The sequence below is a fragment of the Salvelinus alpinus genome, chromosome 1 (genome assembly GCF_045679555.1).
Source record: "Salvelinus alpinus chromosome 1, SLU_Salpinus.1, whole genome shotgun sequence".
NCBI lineage: Eukaryota > Metazoa > Chordata > Actinopteri > Salmoniformes > Salmonidae > Salvelinus > Salvelinus alpinus.
Genome location: NC_092086.1, coordinates 97,834,298 through 97,850,765, shown reverse-complemented (window position 1 = coordinate 97,850,765; position 16,468 = coordinate 97,834,298). Strand labels below are relative to the sequence as shown.

The following is a 16,468-nucleotide window of genomic DNA, read 5'->3' as shown; positions in this document are numbered from 1 at the left end:
CTGTATCCCCCCAGCAGCTGCGTGTGGAGGCTTCATTACCAAGCTTAATGGCTCCATCACCACTCCCGGCTGGCCCAAAGAATACCCCCCCAACAAGAACTGTGTTTGGCAGCTGGTGGCCCCCACACATTACCACATCACCCTGCTGTTTGATGTCTTTGAGACCGAGGGCAACGATGTAAGCATTATAGCCTGAGAACACCCTATAATGCTTACAAATGTTGTGAGTGGTTAGGAATGGGCGTTTACAATGCTCTCACAGTGAAGGTGACCATGAAGATCTCTCCTCATGAGGGAAATGATTGTCTAGTCCTGTAAGCCAGTGTGTGTGTGTGCTGTGGTTTACTTTTAGTTATTCCATAGTACTTGCTCCAGTTCCTCTTGAGGTGTGTCTGACATGTCCTATGTGGTCTCTTCTTCCCTCAGGTGTGTAAATATGATTATGTGGAGGTGAGGAGTGGACTGACCGCTGACTCCAGGCTTCATGGGAAGTTTTGTGGAACAGAGAAACCAGAAACCGTCACCTCCCAATACAACAACATGCGCATTGAGTTCAAATCAGACAACACAGTGTCAAAGAAAGGCTTCAAAGCCCAATTCTTCTCTGGTAAGCCTTACATTTTTTTTGTTGTTGCAACAAACATACTTTAAATGTATGTTTAAAGTATATGGTCAATGGTTCGAACAGTCTAGTGTCACTAAGGGTTTACTGTAGGTGGGTTTAGCAATTTCTGACAATGTTCTGTTCCCATGCAGACAAGGACGAGTGCTCTAAGGAGAACGGAGGCTGCCAACAAGAGTGTGTCAATACCTTCGGGAGCTACAGTTGTCAGTGTCGCAGTGGCTTTGTGCTGCATGACAATAAACATGATTGCAAGGAAGGTACAGGATAACTCCTATTTTAATGGATTTATCCATACATTTACATAGAGCTATTTCTGTTCATACATGTACCTATCCATATTTATCCATACAGTATTTACATACAGCCCTTGACATCCTATTTTACATGGATTATGACATCAAAGAGTTGGGGTTAGGATATGTCCTCTTGGATTACTGATTGAATCAGCAATGTTTATCTTTCAGCTGGCTGTGATCATGTGGTGAGCAGTGTGTTAGGCACCATCACCAGCCCCAACTGGCCTGACAAATACCCCAGCAAGAAGGCCTGTACCTGGGCCCTCTCCACCACCCCAGGCCACCGCATCAAAATCGTATGTTTACTGCTGTGTCATGATCAAACCAAGTCAAAATTCATTTGTCACATGCTTCGTAAACAACAGGTGTAGACTAACAGTGAAATGCTTACTTACGGGCCCTTCCCAACAATGCAGAGAGAGAAATAATAACACAAGGAATAAATACTCAATGAGTAACGATAACTTGGCTATATACACAGGGTACCAGTACTGAGTCGATGTGCAGGAGTACAAGGTAATTGAGGTAGAAATGTACATATATGTAGGGATTGGCATAGTTTTAATGACACCTCTTATGTAATGCTTACAATTTACATTATAACGGTATATAGTCATTAGTGGAAGATGGGTCATGTAGATTATTACTGTTGTTAATAGCTCACCACCTACCTCACTGAAACTACATAAACTTTTAAGGCTTTCAATGAGATCGACATGGAGGCTCATCTGGAGTGTGCCTACGACCACCTGGAGATCTACGATGGGCAGGATGGCCGGTCCCCCAGTCTGGGACGCTTCTGTGGCATCAAGAAACCCTCGCCAGTCATCTCCAGCGGCAACGAGATGTTTCTGCGCTTCTTCTCTGACAACTCAGTCCAGAAGAGAGGCTTTGAGGCTTCACACAGTGCAGGTCGGTGACACATAGTGGCATTAGCATTTTTTGATACCAGAAGGAAAAGGATTGAAATGGATAATTCTCATTGGTGCACACAGGGATATGGTTGAATTGCTAACATGTTGTTTTTTATTTCAGAGTGATGAGAATAGTCAACTAATATTCATTGTATAATAAATTATTCAACCTTTTTCCATGTAGGTCTGGTCAATCCACCGCCATAACCTATTTAAGATATTGATAATAATTGTTACGTACGCCTCTTGGAGGGAACGCAACAACCTACTACATCTCAACTCCCCGTGGAGTGAAAAAGTATGTGATCGTAGGTGCGGGGAAGGACGACAGAGGCAGAGAAAAATCCTATTTACAGGGAAATTAATAGTCCTTAACACGGTAATATGGGGAAAAGGGTCTGGACGGAACCAAAGCAAAGAAAGTAAAATTAAGGAGTCCCCTCCTACCTTACCACTTCTTACCTAACCTTTAGCACCACCCGGCACGCTAACCAAAATACATGGGGTGATCCACCCAGGCCTTACATAGTGTGCATAGACAGATTAAATAGTACAGGTTATGTTTACCCGCAGGCCTCTTGCCTAAACACTCCCAAGGTGTGTTCCCCTTCCCCCCCTGGAAACAAATGAAACTGAATAATTTACGTGAACAATTTCAATTAACCAAAAACACTAAGCCCTTTTGGCATACAAACCTTTGAAGGAGCGGCTACAAAATAATAACAACAAAACTTTCACTGACCAACAACCAACACAGGACATAAAAAGAAGCTATCCTCCATGACGAAGGAACACTGGCTTTTATCAAGCTGGAGAAGGCATTCTTAATTGAAGAGACAGCCGTTTCCCCTGACGAGGGGGAGGGGTCAGAGCTCAAATCAGCGATGGGGCCAACCAATCAGCTGCTTTAGGATTCCAGGAAGCCATTTCCTGATTTACACACACATACAAACCAACAACACAGAAACTGGGGAGCGTAACAATAATAATCATCCATTAACCCCAGCAGACCAGATAAGTGGTATTCATTCATCTTACCAAGGTCTTTGATTCAGTTGGGACTAATTTTGTCCCTCAGATCAATCAAAAAGGCTTGCGTTTTCCCAAAGACAACTCTAATTACTGGGAGGTTGAAAAGGATGTGCAACAAGGATTTGATCCTGGGACCATTGTTTACCTCCATCATTAATGATAATCTCTCTGTGTCTACTGATGCAAATGTATTCTTGTATGCTGATGTCAATGTCTCTTTTTTTTTATTCTCATCTTGTCTTGGTATTATATTATCCCTATTTTTTTTCACCTTTATTTAACCAGGTAGGCTAGTTGAGAACAAGTTCTCATTTGCAACTGCGACCTGGCCAAGATAAAGCATAGCAATTTGACACATACAACAACACAGAGTTACACATGGAACAAACAAAACATAGTCAATAATACAGTAGAACAAAAGAAAACAAAAAGTCTATATACAGTGAGTGCAAATGAGGTAAGATAAGGGAGTTAAGGCAGTAAATAGGCCATGGTGGCGAAGTAATTACAATATAGCAATTAAAACACTGGAATGGTAGATGTGCAGAAGATGAATGTGCAAGTAGAGATACTGGGGTGCAAAGGAGCAAGATAAATAAATAAATACAGTATGGGGATGAGGTAGGTAGATAGATGGGCTGTTTAGAGATGGGCTATGTACAGGTGCAGTGATCTGTGAGCTGCTCTGACAGCTGGTGCTTAAAGCTAGTGAGGGAGATATGAGTCTCCAGCTTCAGAGATTTTTGCCATTCGTTCCAGTCATTGGCAGCAGAGAACTGGAAGAAAAGACGACCAAAGGAGGAATTGGCTTTGGGGGTGACCAGTGAGATATACCTGCTGGAGCGCGTGCTACAAGTGGGTGCTGCTATGGTGACCAGTGAGCTGAGATAAGGTGTGACTTTACCTAGCAGAGACTTGTAGAAAACCTGTAGCCATGGCGACGAGTATGAAGCGAGGGCCAACCAACGAGAGCGTACAGGTCGCAATGGTAGGTAGTGTATGGGGCTTTGGTGACAAAACGGATGGCACTGTGATAGACTGCATCCAGTTTGTTGAGTAGAGTGTTGGAGGCAATTTTATAGATGACATCACCGAAGTCGAGGATCGGTAGGATGGTCAGTTTTACGAGGGTATGTTTGGCAGCATGAGTGAAGGATGCTTTGTTGCCATATAGGAGGCCAATTCTAGATTTAATTTTGGATTGGAGATGCTTAATGTGAGTCTGGAAGGAGAGTTTACAGTTTAACCAGACCAGATCCCTGGTCTGGTTAGATCCCTAACGTACATGATGTTTGTAATGTGTGATTCAGCAGGCAGCGTGACAACATCTACATTTTTTGTCAGGACCCATGAATAATGAGATATGAATTCATTAGTACGATTGGGGGTGCCAATGCCCATGTTGCCACCTGAATTTGTGGTTTTTGGTCTCAACTAAGAAAACAAAGGGACAATAGATCAGCTTTTTCAGATGGGTATAATGTTATAGAATCCCACATGGAATGTAGAGGAGAGACACTGCCTTTCAGATAATTATTTGTTGATAAATGGGACATTCCATATCTCAATGAGTTCCTTCTCTGGGGCTCTGTCTCTTTTTTGTGGCTGTGCGTTCTCAGAGTGTGGAGGAAGCCTGAAAGCTGAGGTCAAGACCAAAGATCTTTATTCGCACGCCCAGTTTGGGGATAACAACTACCCAGGGGCGTCTGACTGCCAGTGGGTGGTCTCCGCTGAGAAGGGCTATGGAGTAGAGCTCATCTTCCAAACCTTTGAGATCGAGGAAGAGGCAGACTGTGGCTATGATTACATTGAACTATTTGACGGTGCTGATGTCAAGGCCCCAAGGCTTGGTCGCTACTGTGGATCTGGGGTAAGGATGACAAAAGGTTTCAGTACACCTACTAGACTGTAACAGCTACTGTACATATATAGTGCTACTGTATGTAGCACTTCACAAAATGCCAGGGGTGTTTGCCTACTTAAATAATTGACAGGTATAAGATAATCTTTCTCTCTCTCTCTTTTTATTTATCTTCCAGCCTCCTGAGGAAATCTACTCTGCTGGGGATGCCATTGTTATAAAGTTCCATTCTGATGACACCATCAATAAGAAGGGCTTCCATGTACGGTACACGAGCACAAAGTTCCAAGACACATTGCACACAAGCAAGTGAACCCCTCTTTACCGAGACTTAATAGGAGACTGTGCACCCCAAAGCGTTGACACTCCCAGTTCCCTAAGAGGAGCGGATGCTTGGATAGCTGCCCCCCCCCCCCCATACCCCACTCCGCTCAAAGCCAGCTGTAAGGAGTCAAGCCATGCAGCAGTAGAGAGCGTTTTCAAGTTTGTATCATTTAGATTAGGGAGGGTGGACGAGAGAGTGGATATGTGTGGGAGACCTGAAATGAATTCTCCAAAAGTTTGTCATTTCCTCAAGATAACAAAAAGGATCCCACAGGCCTGTAAGGATCAGTGGGATGGTGGTATAACTATGTAGGATACAGGATTATCAGGGTTTAATGGAATACTCCCAAGGTCCCCGACCACCTCCTAACTTGAAATCCAGCTGAGCCCTAACTTCTTGGGAAGATAACCTTCCCACCTTGCCTTGGTTTCTAAATATGTCTATTTACTCTTGACTTAATTCTTGGCACTATACTGTGTATCATTGAGGGTTGCACATTGATGATTAGGAAAGACGGATAGAACCGGGGAAATTTGTTTTGAGCACACAGTTGTAATTAGTATGGTCTTGCAATGCAGAACAGGTATGATTCCCCCCCCCCACACATGATTGATGTTAGCAGAACAAGAAAAATGAACATGTGTTGTTATTCTTTTCAAGGGCTAGGCTAATAAATATAGATACATGTAGATTAAGGTGGTGGTCTGTTCTTTTCCAATTGTTTTTATGATTTGTCCCAAATAAAGACTCCCCTACGTACAGTTGAAGTCGGAAGTTTACATACACTTAGGTTGGAGTCATTAAAACTTGTTTTTCAGCCACTCCACAAATTTCTTGTTAACAAACCATAGTTTTGGCAAGTCGGTTAGGACATCTACGTTGTGCATGACACAAGTAATGTTTCCAACAATTGTTTACAGACAGATTTTTTCACTTATAATTCACTGTATCACAATTCCAGTTGGTCAGAAGTTTACATACACTAAGTTGACTGTGCCTTTAAACAGCTTGAAAAATTCCAGAAAATGATGTCATGGCTTTAGAAACTTCTGATAGGCTAATTGACATCAGTTGAGTCAATTGGAGGTGTACCTGTGGATGTATTTCAAGGCCTACCTTCAAACTCAGTGCCTCTTTGCTTGACTTCATGGGAAAATCAAAAGAAATCAGCCAAGACCTCCGGAAAAAAATGGACCTCCACAAGTCTGGTTCATCCTTGGGACAAATTTCCAAATGCTGAAGGTACCACGTTCATCTGTACAAACAATAGTACGCAAGTATAAACACCATGGGACCACGCAGCCGTCATACCGCTCAGGAAGGAGACTCGTTCTGTCTCCTAGAGATTAAAGTACTTTGTTGTGAAAAGTGCAAATCAATCCCAGAACAACAGCAAAGGACCTTGTGAAGATGCTGGATTAAACAGGTACAAAAGTATCTATATCCACAGTAAAACGAGTCCTATATTGACATAACCTGAAAGGCCGCTCAGCAAGGAAGAAACCACTGCTCCAAAACTGCCATAAAAAAGACAGACTACGGTTTGCAACTGCACATGGGGACAAAGATCGTACTTTTTGGAGAAATGTCCTCTGGTCTGATGAAACAATAATAAAACTGTTTGGCCATAATGACCATCGTTATGTTTGGAGGAAAACGGGGGAGGCTTGCAAGCCGAAGAACACCATCCCAACCATGAAGCATGGGGGTGGCAGCATCATGTTGTGGGGGTGCTTTGCTGCAGGAGGGACTGGTCCACTTCACAAAATAGATGGCATCATGAGGCAGGAAAATTATGTGGATATATTGAAGCAACATCTCAAAACATCAGTCAGGAAGTTCAAGCTTGGTCGCAAATGGGTCTTCCAAATAGACAATGACCCCAAGCATACTTCCAAAGTTGTGTAAAAATGGCTTAAGGACAACCAAGGTATTGGAGTGGCCATCACAAAGCCCTGACCTTCATCCTATAGAACATTTGTGGGTAGACCTGAAAAAGTGTGCGAGGAAGGAGGTCTACAAACCTGACCCAAGTTACACCAGCTCTGTCAGGAGGAATGGGCCAAAATTCACCCAACTTATTGTGGGAAGCTTGTGGAAGGCTACCCAAAACGTTTGACCGAAGTTTGTCACGATGTGCACAACTGGTTGAAGGTAAGTCAGGTGCAGGAGAGCAGAGATGGGTGATAACAGGCGCACTTTATTCATTCCCAAGGAAAACAGCGATAACGCCCAAAGTACAAAAACGGTACAATAAACAAAACACACGGGTCAAACACATACCCGGTGCAAACCAGCCTTTTGCGAACCACACGTAACAAACAAACAATTCCATACACAGACATGGGGGGGAACAGAGGGTAAAATACATTTAGTCAGATGAGGGAATGTGAACCAGATGTGCGGAAAACCAAGACAAAACAAATGGAAAATGAAAAGTGGAGCGGCGATGGCTAGAAGACCGGTGACGTCGACCGCTGAACGCCGCCCGAACAAGGAGAGGGACCGACTTCGGTAGAAGTCGTGACAAAGTTCAACAATTTTAAAGGCAATGCTACCCAATACTAATTGAGTGTATGTAAACTTCTGATCTGCTGGGAATGTGATGAAATAAATAAAAGCTGAAATAAATCATTCTCTCTACTATTATTCTGACATTTCACATTCTTAAAATAAAGTGGTGATCCTAACTGACCTAAAACAGTGGGTTTTTACTCGGATTAAATGTCAGGAATTGTGAAAAACTGAGTTTAACTGTATTTGGCTAAGGTGTATGTAAACTTCTGACTTCAACTGTATTTATTTGGACAGTGAAGCTAAAACATTTCATTTGGCTCGACACTCCATTTTGGATTTGAGATCAAATGTTTTATATGAGGTGACAGTTCAGAATGTCACCTTTTATTTGAGGGTATTTTCATACATATCTCTTTTACCGTTTAGAAATTGAAGCACTTAATTTACCTAGTTAATTTACCCATTTGAAGGTGTCATAAGTATTTGGACAAATTCACTTATAACGTATTAAAGTAGTCAATCATTGTATTATTTGGTCCCATATTCCTAGCGCACAATTACTACGTCAAGCTTGTGACTCTACAAACTTGTTGGATGCATTTGTAGTTTGCTTTGGTTGTGTTTCAGATTATTTTGTGCCCAATAGAAACGAATGGAGATAATGTATTGTGTCCATGTCACGGCCATTGTAAGAAGTGGACCAAGGTGCAGCGTCGTGAGCGTACATATTCCTTTTATTTAGAAAATGACGCCAACAAAACAGCAAACTAAAAAAACAACCGTGAAGCTTACAGGGCTAAGTGCCACTAACAAAGTAAACTACCCACAACGAAAGGAGGGAAAAATGGATACCTAAGTATGGTTCCCAATCAGAGACAACGATAGACAGCTGTCCCTGATTGAGAACCATACCTGGCCAAAACATAGAAACACAAAATCGTAGGAAAAAAAACATAGAATGCCCAACCCAAATCACACCCTGACCAAACCAAATAGACATAAAAAGGCTCTCTAAGGTCAGGGCGTGACAGTCATTTTGGAGTCACTTTTATTGTAAATAAGAATAGAATATGTTTCCAAGCACTTCTACATTAATGTTGATGCTATCATGGATTATCCTGAATCAATCCTGAATAATGAGTGTGAAAGTTAGAGGCACAAAGATTATACCCCCAAAACATGCTAACCTCTCACTATTACCAATAACAGGGGAGGTTAACATTTTTTGGAGGTTATGATATTTATCATTCTTTAATTTTCTCACTCATCATTATTAATGATTCATTCATGGTTATCCGTAATCATGGTAGCATCAGCAAGTGTTAAGAAACAAATGATGTTCTTATTTACAATGAAAGGCACTTCAAAATGACACAATACATTATTTACCATTAATTTCTATTGGGCACAAAATAATCTGAAACACAACTAAAATAAACTGCAAATGCATCACAAGCTTGATGCATTCATTGCGTGCTAGGAATATGGGACCAAAAAATACTACTTTAATACACTGAAAGTGAATTTGTCCAAATATTCAAGACACATTTTCATACTGATCGCCTGTGAGAATTGAACCCACAACCCTGGTGTTGCAAGCGGCATGCTCTAACAACTGAGTCACACGGGACCACTCCTGATGTGTGTGGGTTGTATCAGCCTGCATGGTGGAATGAGAATGTTTTCCTCAAAGTGCTACTGCTAATGGTACACACAAAAAAAATCACTGTGCAGGTTTAAACTGCTCGCTCTCTCCCGCTCTTTCTTGATTAGTCAGGGATTTCTCAGACGTGGTCCATCAATTTTATTCCAATAATTTTGACGCATTACTCAGCTCGGTTCAATGTAGGTTAAGCCAAAAGGATCACAGGAAGAAAGACTGACACAACTACACAGAAAACTCTTTTCAAATGACCTCTTAATGAGTTTCCTCTTTCCTGTGCTCTGATATGCACAAATCCACCATGCAGAAGTGTGTTAATGCCTGTTACTGTTTGTGCTGAGACTGTCCAGATCAAATAACAGGTTCTATTTCAACACAGAGACACAAAACAAATTATTATTTATTTTGAATGGTACAGTATCGTGAGGTGAACGTTTGTAATACTGATGATATCCAAAATTCATTAAAAGATTATTATTATGCATTAAAGATTACTTATTAAAATAGTTGCCGCATTTTTGTCTCAAAATATTAAACTGCCGTACATTGTACACGATAAGGACATTTTGTATTCATCATTCTGTTAACGCCAGTCACGTACAATTTACACTGTAATACTGCAAAAGGTTATTGCGCATACATACATTTAACAAACCTTGATGGTGAAGCTCTGGCCCACATCAAGATTACATTTTTTAAAATTGTTATTTACAGTTGGCCTGCTTACTCTCTCTAACATCTCAAACAATATGACGGTAGTATTTTGTGTCAGTTGTTTTAGGGTGTTTTAGCACCACACCAGTGTAAGGATGGCCTCAGGCTTTGCGGGGAATAGATAAGTGCCGCGGCTGTCAGATTTTGGGAAGGAAAACTTTGAGGGGCTCATTCTCATGCACTTTATCTAGGAATCCCAGATTGAAGTAGGGGTACAACGTCTCTGTGAAGGTTTCACGGAACGTATAGAGATGTGTCATGCTCTCTGCATTGTAGAAAGACACCAGACCCCTCTTATAATCCAGATATACACCTATCCTAGCCAGAGGCTCCTCCAGTGAAAGCACAGTAGGGGGCGATGTACAGGCCATGTACTGTATTCCATAGGACAGGGACAGGGTCCAAAAGCCATTGGCCGGCAAGGCTTTGATTACTCCCTTCCTCGATACAGTTTCTCTAGCCACACCCACAGTCCACACAGTGCTGCTGTAGACCTCTATCTCCCAGTAGTGGCGGCCGTGGGTGAAGCCCTGACTGCCCAACAGGGACAATGCAGCATTGAAGCGGTTGGGGTTGTCCTGGACAGAGTGGTTGAAGGTCTGGTAGCGGACACAGGTGAGGGAGGAGGTCAGGCTAAGCCAGGGGTTGGCTGTGCTCGAATTCAAGGTGATGGCGGCCGGAACTGAGAATAAGGGAAAATAAGTTGGTCAAGTTAGGTATTGCATGATTTTACATGCCATAACACAGATACAAAGCGTTACAATGTGAATACAATATAATTCTCAGTAGCAGTTTCAACTTTACATTTTAAATAACAAAACAACTGTCAAGTAGTCATTTCTGGGCAATTCATGTATGTTGCCGAGGACAAATAGTTGCCGAAAGCTCCTGAATTATTGCTCCTGAGTGCTGTAATTGTCAGTCACTCTACTAAAGGTTCAGTGGAGGCTGCTGAGGGGAGGACAGCTCATAATAATGGCTGGAATGTAGTCATTGGAATGGTATCAAACGTGGTTTCCATGTGATTGATACCATTCCATTGACTCCATTTCAACCATTACTATGAGCCTTCCTCCCCTCAGCAAGCCTCCACTGTAAAGGTTAATGCCTTACAGTACCTGGGTAGATGCTTCCTTTCAGTGATTTCCACACTCGGTACTGCAGGGGCCCTGCGAACCGACCCTCACACAGGCTCGGGGCCGTGAGAGTAGGCTTTTCAAATTTGGGCGTCGGCCTGCCAAAGGCAACACAAGCTTCAGACAATACATATCAGAAACATGAAAACTCCATTATGGAATAACAATCTAAAACGTCCCACGTCCCATCACACACTCACCTCTGGACCAGGGTCTTGATATTCTGGGACGAGACAGGAAAAACAGAGGGGAGAGTGTGCTGATTAGTTTTGGCATTGGGTAAAAAGAGAGAAAGCCGTTTTTCACATGACATCAGTGTCTGAGCTCACGCTATCCCGGCCCTGTGGGATCTCCCAGTGGTTGGGGGAAAGTCCCTGGGTCTGAGCCTGCTTTCCCTATAATCTCCTTATCCTCACCATCGACCAGGAGTGAGGTCATGGGCCCACATCCTGCCTGTGCTCCACCCTGAAGGGTTCTTCCCTGCAATCTGGAGGGCCATTGTGTGTATTGTATGTGTTTGTCATTGATAAGGGTCTTGTCCTTATCAAGGATGATGCTGAGTGAATTTCCCAAGTTGCGATCAATGAAGTACTACTCTACTCATTGCTATCAGAAAGACCTTCCTGTAGAATGTCTAGAATGGTTACTTACTAACTTATTACAGCAGATGTAAATGTCTAGAAGTGTGCAAGATAGTTTTGTCCTCCCATCCAGTACATAATTTTCAAACAGCACAAGCAAAATAACATAAAATCTAACCTAAAACCTTTCAGTGTAAAACTCATATTTTTCACATTCCCCCATCAAGGAGGTTCATTGAGTTACTTCTCATGTGAAATTCCACCAGCCTAGAATTACCCTGTCTCTCACCCGCAGCAATGTAAAGGGGTCCTGTTCCCTCAGCTTGTCCTCGATCTCATTCAGGGCCCTCTGCAGACGGCAGACCTCCACACAGAGCAGGGCCTTGTGTTCGTCCAGCCTGATCAGCTCCCTGCGCTCCTCTGTCTTCAGCTTCACCTGCAGCAGCTTCTCTTCCTGGTATAGGAACTGGTGCAGGTCGCTGAACTGGGCCTCGATGCGCTGCTTCAGGTCTGCCGTGTGCTCCTGGGGGGACAGAAAGTGTGTGGGGTGTTTTTTTTGGGGGGGGGGGTCATTAGCAATGGCAGTTAGTTCGAGAGGGTCAAGGTTTATGAGACACTCAAGGTTTAAGTGCAATGTACAGATTGTTACAAGCTGTAGATACTAGAGCGTCTCACCTTGAGCTTCTTGACCTCGTCCTCAGTCTCTCTCTCACACTGCAGGGCCGTGTTCAGCTCCCCTTTCAGAGAGTCCATGGAACTGCTGAGAGATGCCTGCATGGCCAGAAAAAAGCAGCAGCATGACTCTAAGTCAGCATCAGCCTTCTGTTCTCTACACCAGGCCTTACAGTAAATACAGTAATCTGCTCTTGGAGTGAGTCTGGAATATGAATGTTATGGGAAACAAGCCGGATGCAACTCTTAACAAGAGAATGTGGGGTGAATAATGAGCAGTTTGTCTTACATAAAAAAGTGACACGTAAATTGATGTGACAAATCATTGACATTGTAGTTGTTGATGCCAAGTCACTTTGTTTTTTGTGTGCAACATTTGATCAAATCAACTTTTTGCTTCAATTCCTCCCAAGCAAAATTCTACTGCTCAGTCCATAGCGCCACCTGTCTTCAATTTCCCCTGCAACTGGGACCCTTGGTTTAGTTGTTTTTTAACCCTGAGCTAAGCCTTTTACTAGCATTCTTTGAAAAATGTAAGAGTGTAACAAGGCAACACAAGTCAAATAGAATTTGGACTTACCCTGTATCTCTGCTGTGCCTCTTGGACACACACCATGTTGTGGTTCCGGTGCTCCTGAGAGAGTCCACACACCAGACACAACAGCTCTTGGTCCTCCTCACAGTAGAGCTTCAGCTCCTCTCGGTGCCGGCCACAGCACGGGGCAGGAGCAGGAGCAAGGCTCCTCTCTGGTACCCCCGTGTCCCCCAGCAGCCCCTCTCTTTCCTCCAGGCCCTGGCAGTAGCTCTCCACTATGTTACCAACTATGCGGTTGGGCCGGTAGCTCTGGCCAGGGAAGACCTTCCTGCACTGGGGACAGGATCCGGACCCCCCCTGGACCTCGCCTCTGGGGCCCGTCCAGTAGCCAGCGATACATGCCTGGCAGAAGGTGTGGTCACAGGGCAGGGAGACAGGCTGCTTGAAGAGGTCCAGGCAGATAGAACAGGTCAGGTCTCGGCTGAGTCGCTGTGCTGAGCTCTTGGATACTTGCCCAGCCATACTAGACAACCTCTGCTTTTCCTTTGTAGTTTGCATTGGAAGCTACCCCTCCCTGTATTTGGAACTTTTCTTGTCTAACTTCTCCACCTCGACGTTGTGTGGAGACGTTAACTGGAGTTTCTCCACCTCTCTGTGATTCTTACTCCTTATGTTCATTCCTTCTTTCAGACTTCTCGTTTTTTTGTGCTGGATTGGAAGCTTTTGAGACGTCCTCCTTCTCCTGAGTGTTTGGGTCCTCTCTGTCTGGTCTCCACTCTGACTCGGCTCAGTCTTCCTGTTGACTGTGGGAAAGGAAGAGGCTGGTGAGGAGGCGGCCTCTCTGTTGCTCCATCCCAGATAGGCAGGGGTGCTCTGTGGGCCCCCTTGTAAACTCCCCCTCTGACGTCAGAGCTACAGTCAGGAAACTATGGCAGGCCAGCCATGGTCATTCTGTGCTCTGATTGTTAGTGTAGAGAAGTTATGGTGGTAACTGCAGTGCAGTCCTGCTTCTTGAGCAGAATAGGGTTGTTAATAATCCACTTTACTATAGCGCTTAGTTACTGGAATCAGTTAATCCCTAGTGTGTGTGTGTGTGTGTGTGTGTGTGTGTGTGTGTGTGTGTGTGTGTGTGTGTGTGTGTGTGTGTGTGTGTGTGTGTGTGTGTGTGTGTTTAGGCCTACAGTATTGTATGTGAAAACTTTTAGTCAAAACAGATGTGCCCTATTTTTTCTTTAGCTGGCTGGAAAACAACCTACATTTTGCATGACAGTAAACAATGGTATTAAATTATTTCAAAGATCCTTATACTGTAACAAAACTGACAAAATATATAATCAACTGGCAGAAAATGTATAAAAAATATAGAAGTGAACAGTGATGGCTGTTCTCTATAAACTCCTAAGTGTGGGAGCCCACTGTGCTTAAAGAGTACCTTGGAGTGTACTCGCACATCTGGAGCTCCAGTCAGCTATAGCCAACTACACCCATGGTCATGTGAGTACCCAAACAGGTTTTTCATAACTGAACTTTCCAATAGAAGTGTGTGAATTTATCAAATCAAATTTTATTGGTCACATACACATATTTAGCAGATATTATTGTGGGTGTAGCAAAATGCTCCTAGTTCCAACAGCGCAGTAGTATCAGACAATGTGGGGAGAATAGTTCAAAGCAATTAAGTTCAATAACCAGTACAGTGTCAGCCTGAGCTAGCTGGTTACTTGTAAGCGCACTCCAATGTAGACAAACACCTTGTCAAACGCTATGGGCTGAAGTCATATTTTGAGCATATGCCCTTTTTTATTTCTTCTACCTGATGTTAATTTCAGGCACTGCATGCATGAGTCACATTTCTTCCTTAATTGTTCACGTTTCTAATACATTCTGTTCTGAAAGTATATTATTGACCTTAGACTCTGTTTATGCTATTATGCAAGTTATAAAAGCAATATGTGACCATTTCTCCAAGATTCTTGACAGGGTACGTATTTACTCTGCTATTGGTGTCTAGTATTCCAAGCAGCAGGCATACTTAACCTACTACTTGTTAAACAAGTGTCTGACACTTAACCTTTTAACTGCCTTTTTGTCAGTTATTGTCACATTGCCTGTTTATCCTGGTCTGTGGCTGACCATGTAATACTGTAATGACAATGTGGGACCTGGCCATACAGACTCGTGTGTACTTGACAAGCATACTAGGTCACTGCATTCTAGGTCACTACACAATTAAAGAAGCACAAATATGTCACTAACTACAGGACACAGTATAGACTGTTTTAGACAGTTTCAACTCAGTTTACTCTGTCAAAAATCACATACTGTCCATGACACAGGAATGTCCTCCCAAGCAAGAGTTCAGGTAAGCAGTACATACAGGTAAGCTGTAAATTCAAGCAAGTTGTGATGATCCTGCGTTGCGAAGGCATGCAGCCATCTGATAGGCCTTGTGGTTGAGGAATCCGCTGCTGATCCCCCTGTTGCCGAGGAGCACCAGGAGGAGATGGCGTGTCCGGCGCACGGCCACACCCCGGCTGGGCCTGTGCTTGGTGCGCAGGTCCATTGATCTCTCCCCTGGGGTGACCATGTTGTCCCTCACCAGGGCACAGCGCAGACCCCCCAGGCTCACTCCCTGGGTCTGGATGGCCTCTCTCTTCCTGGACAGTATTCTCCTAATCTCCCGCCGGGTCAGATGTTCCAGTGATCCCCCTGGAGTGGCCGCCATCACTCTGCGGGTACTGACGTTCACCAACGCACAGTCTGCACACTGGCCCTCAAACATCAACCTGTCCACATAGTGCTGCAAGCTGGGCAACGCCATTCCTGGGGAGGGGGTGGAGGGATGTATCCCTGAAAATATTAATTAATTTTAGCCTGAGATAATGAAAGCAGGAAGTGCGCAGAATGGTGATCAAGTATGGAGAGAATTGATTATCTACCAACATGGGTCCATATTGAGAATTCTCTAAAAACCTACCTGGTTGGTGTGGGGAAAACATGTCAGTGAAATACTGCCACTGTGTCAACTGAAGTGTCTCAGACTTCTGTGATGTCACAAAGGATAACTAATAATGTCATGCCCTTTTGTTGCACAAAGCCTACCACTGAATCAGAAGCAGAATACAGACATCTAGTGGCCAAAGTGCAAGTCTGCCATTACCTGTATTATAATTCACATACAGGACCTAGGAATGGCAGGAGATGGAATTGTATTACTCATGGACATACTCATCTGAAGTGGGGTGGATAAAATTAGAAAATAAATAAAATCAGTAATTAAATTCAGCCCAGAACTTTTTTGTGTTTAACTCCATTCATAATATCTGATCACCCCAAGTCTAACAAAATGTTAGTTTCCAACAAAATACCTGACTATTGCTGAAAACAAATGTATCCAGTACCATGCAAACCAGTGGAGGTCAGTGCTGTTTATGATAAGGCAGAACAATTTTTTTGTTCATGAGCATGGCCTTATTTCTATTACAGCATATTGGATGACTGTCATTCATATTCCATTCACCCAGTTCAATGTAACATCGATAAGTTTAGGTTACTACATGATACTCATATGTGACTCAACACCTGGATTTGGTCTTA

The 16,468-nt window shown here is 43.4% G+C and overlaps 2 protein-coding genes and 1 pseudogene across 5 annotated transcripts in view; 1 reads left to right on the top strand and 2 right to left on the bottom strand.

The window, feature by feature from the left end:
* LOC139535897 (bone morphogenetic protein 1-like) overlaps nt 1-5,742 on the top strand; it is a 69,473-nt gene extending 63,731 nt beyond the window's left edge. For 3 of the 4 annotated variants that reach the window (XM_071335783.1, XM_071335805.1, XM_071335816.1), the window contains 7 exons: nt 15-178; nt 427-607; nt 757-882; nt 1,090-1,217; nt 1,620-1,833; nt 4,487-4,737; nt 4,907-5,742. In XM_071335783.1, the coding sequence (XP_071191884.1) occupies nt 15-178; nt 427-607; nt 757-882; nt 1,090-1,217; nt 1,620-1,833; nt 4,487-4,737; nt 4,907-5,041 (1,199 nt within the window). In that variant the 3' untranslated portion in view covers nt 5,042-5,742. The remainder of the gene's footprint in view (nt 1-14; nt 179-426; nt 608-756; nt 883-1,089; nt 1,218-1,619; nt 1,834-4,486; nt 4,738-4,906) is intronic. The other variant, XM_071335794.1, reaches the window with a different exon arrangement.
* Nucleotides 5,743-8,286: 2,544 nt separating this feature from the next.
* On the bottom strand, nt 8,287-13,687 carry LOC139535900 (zinc-binding protein A33-like). Its single transcript, XM_071335833.1, has 6 exons — nt 12,917-13,687; nt 12,340-12,435; nt 11,954-12,187; nt 11,284-11,306; nt 11,066-11,181; nt 8,287-10,629 (listed from the first exon to the last, which is right to left on the bottom strand). Exons 1-6 carry the CDS (start codon nt 13,427-13,429, stop codon nt 10,085-10,087), a joined length of 1,527 nt encoding a protein of 508 aa, XP_071191934.1. The 5' UTR covers nt 13,430-13,687; the 3' UTR covers nt 8,287-10,084.
* A 1,576-nt stretch (nt 13,688-15,263) lies between these two features.
* On the bottom strand, nt 15,264-15,692 carry LOC139567112 (profilin-2 pseudogene; annotated as a pseudogene).
* Between the last annotated feature and the right edge of the window lie 776 nt (nt 15,693-16,468).

Coding starts and splice junctions, on each gene's coding strand:
- LOC139535900 (XM_071335833.1), bottom strand. CDS start 13,429: ATGCAAACTACAAAGGAAAAGCAGAGGTTGTCTAGTATGGCTGGGCAA. Junction 12,188..12,339: donor ACGAGGTCAAGAAGCTCAAG/GTGAGACGCTCT, acceptor CTGTCCCCCCAG/GAGCACACGGCAGACCTGAA. Junction 10,630..11,065: donor GAAAGGAAGCATCTACCCAG/GTACTGTAAGGC, acceptor CCTTATTCTCAG/TTCCGGCCGCCATCACCTTG.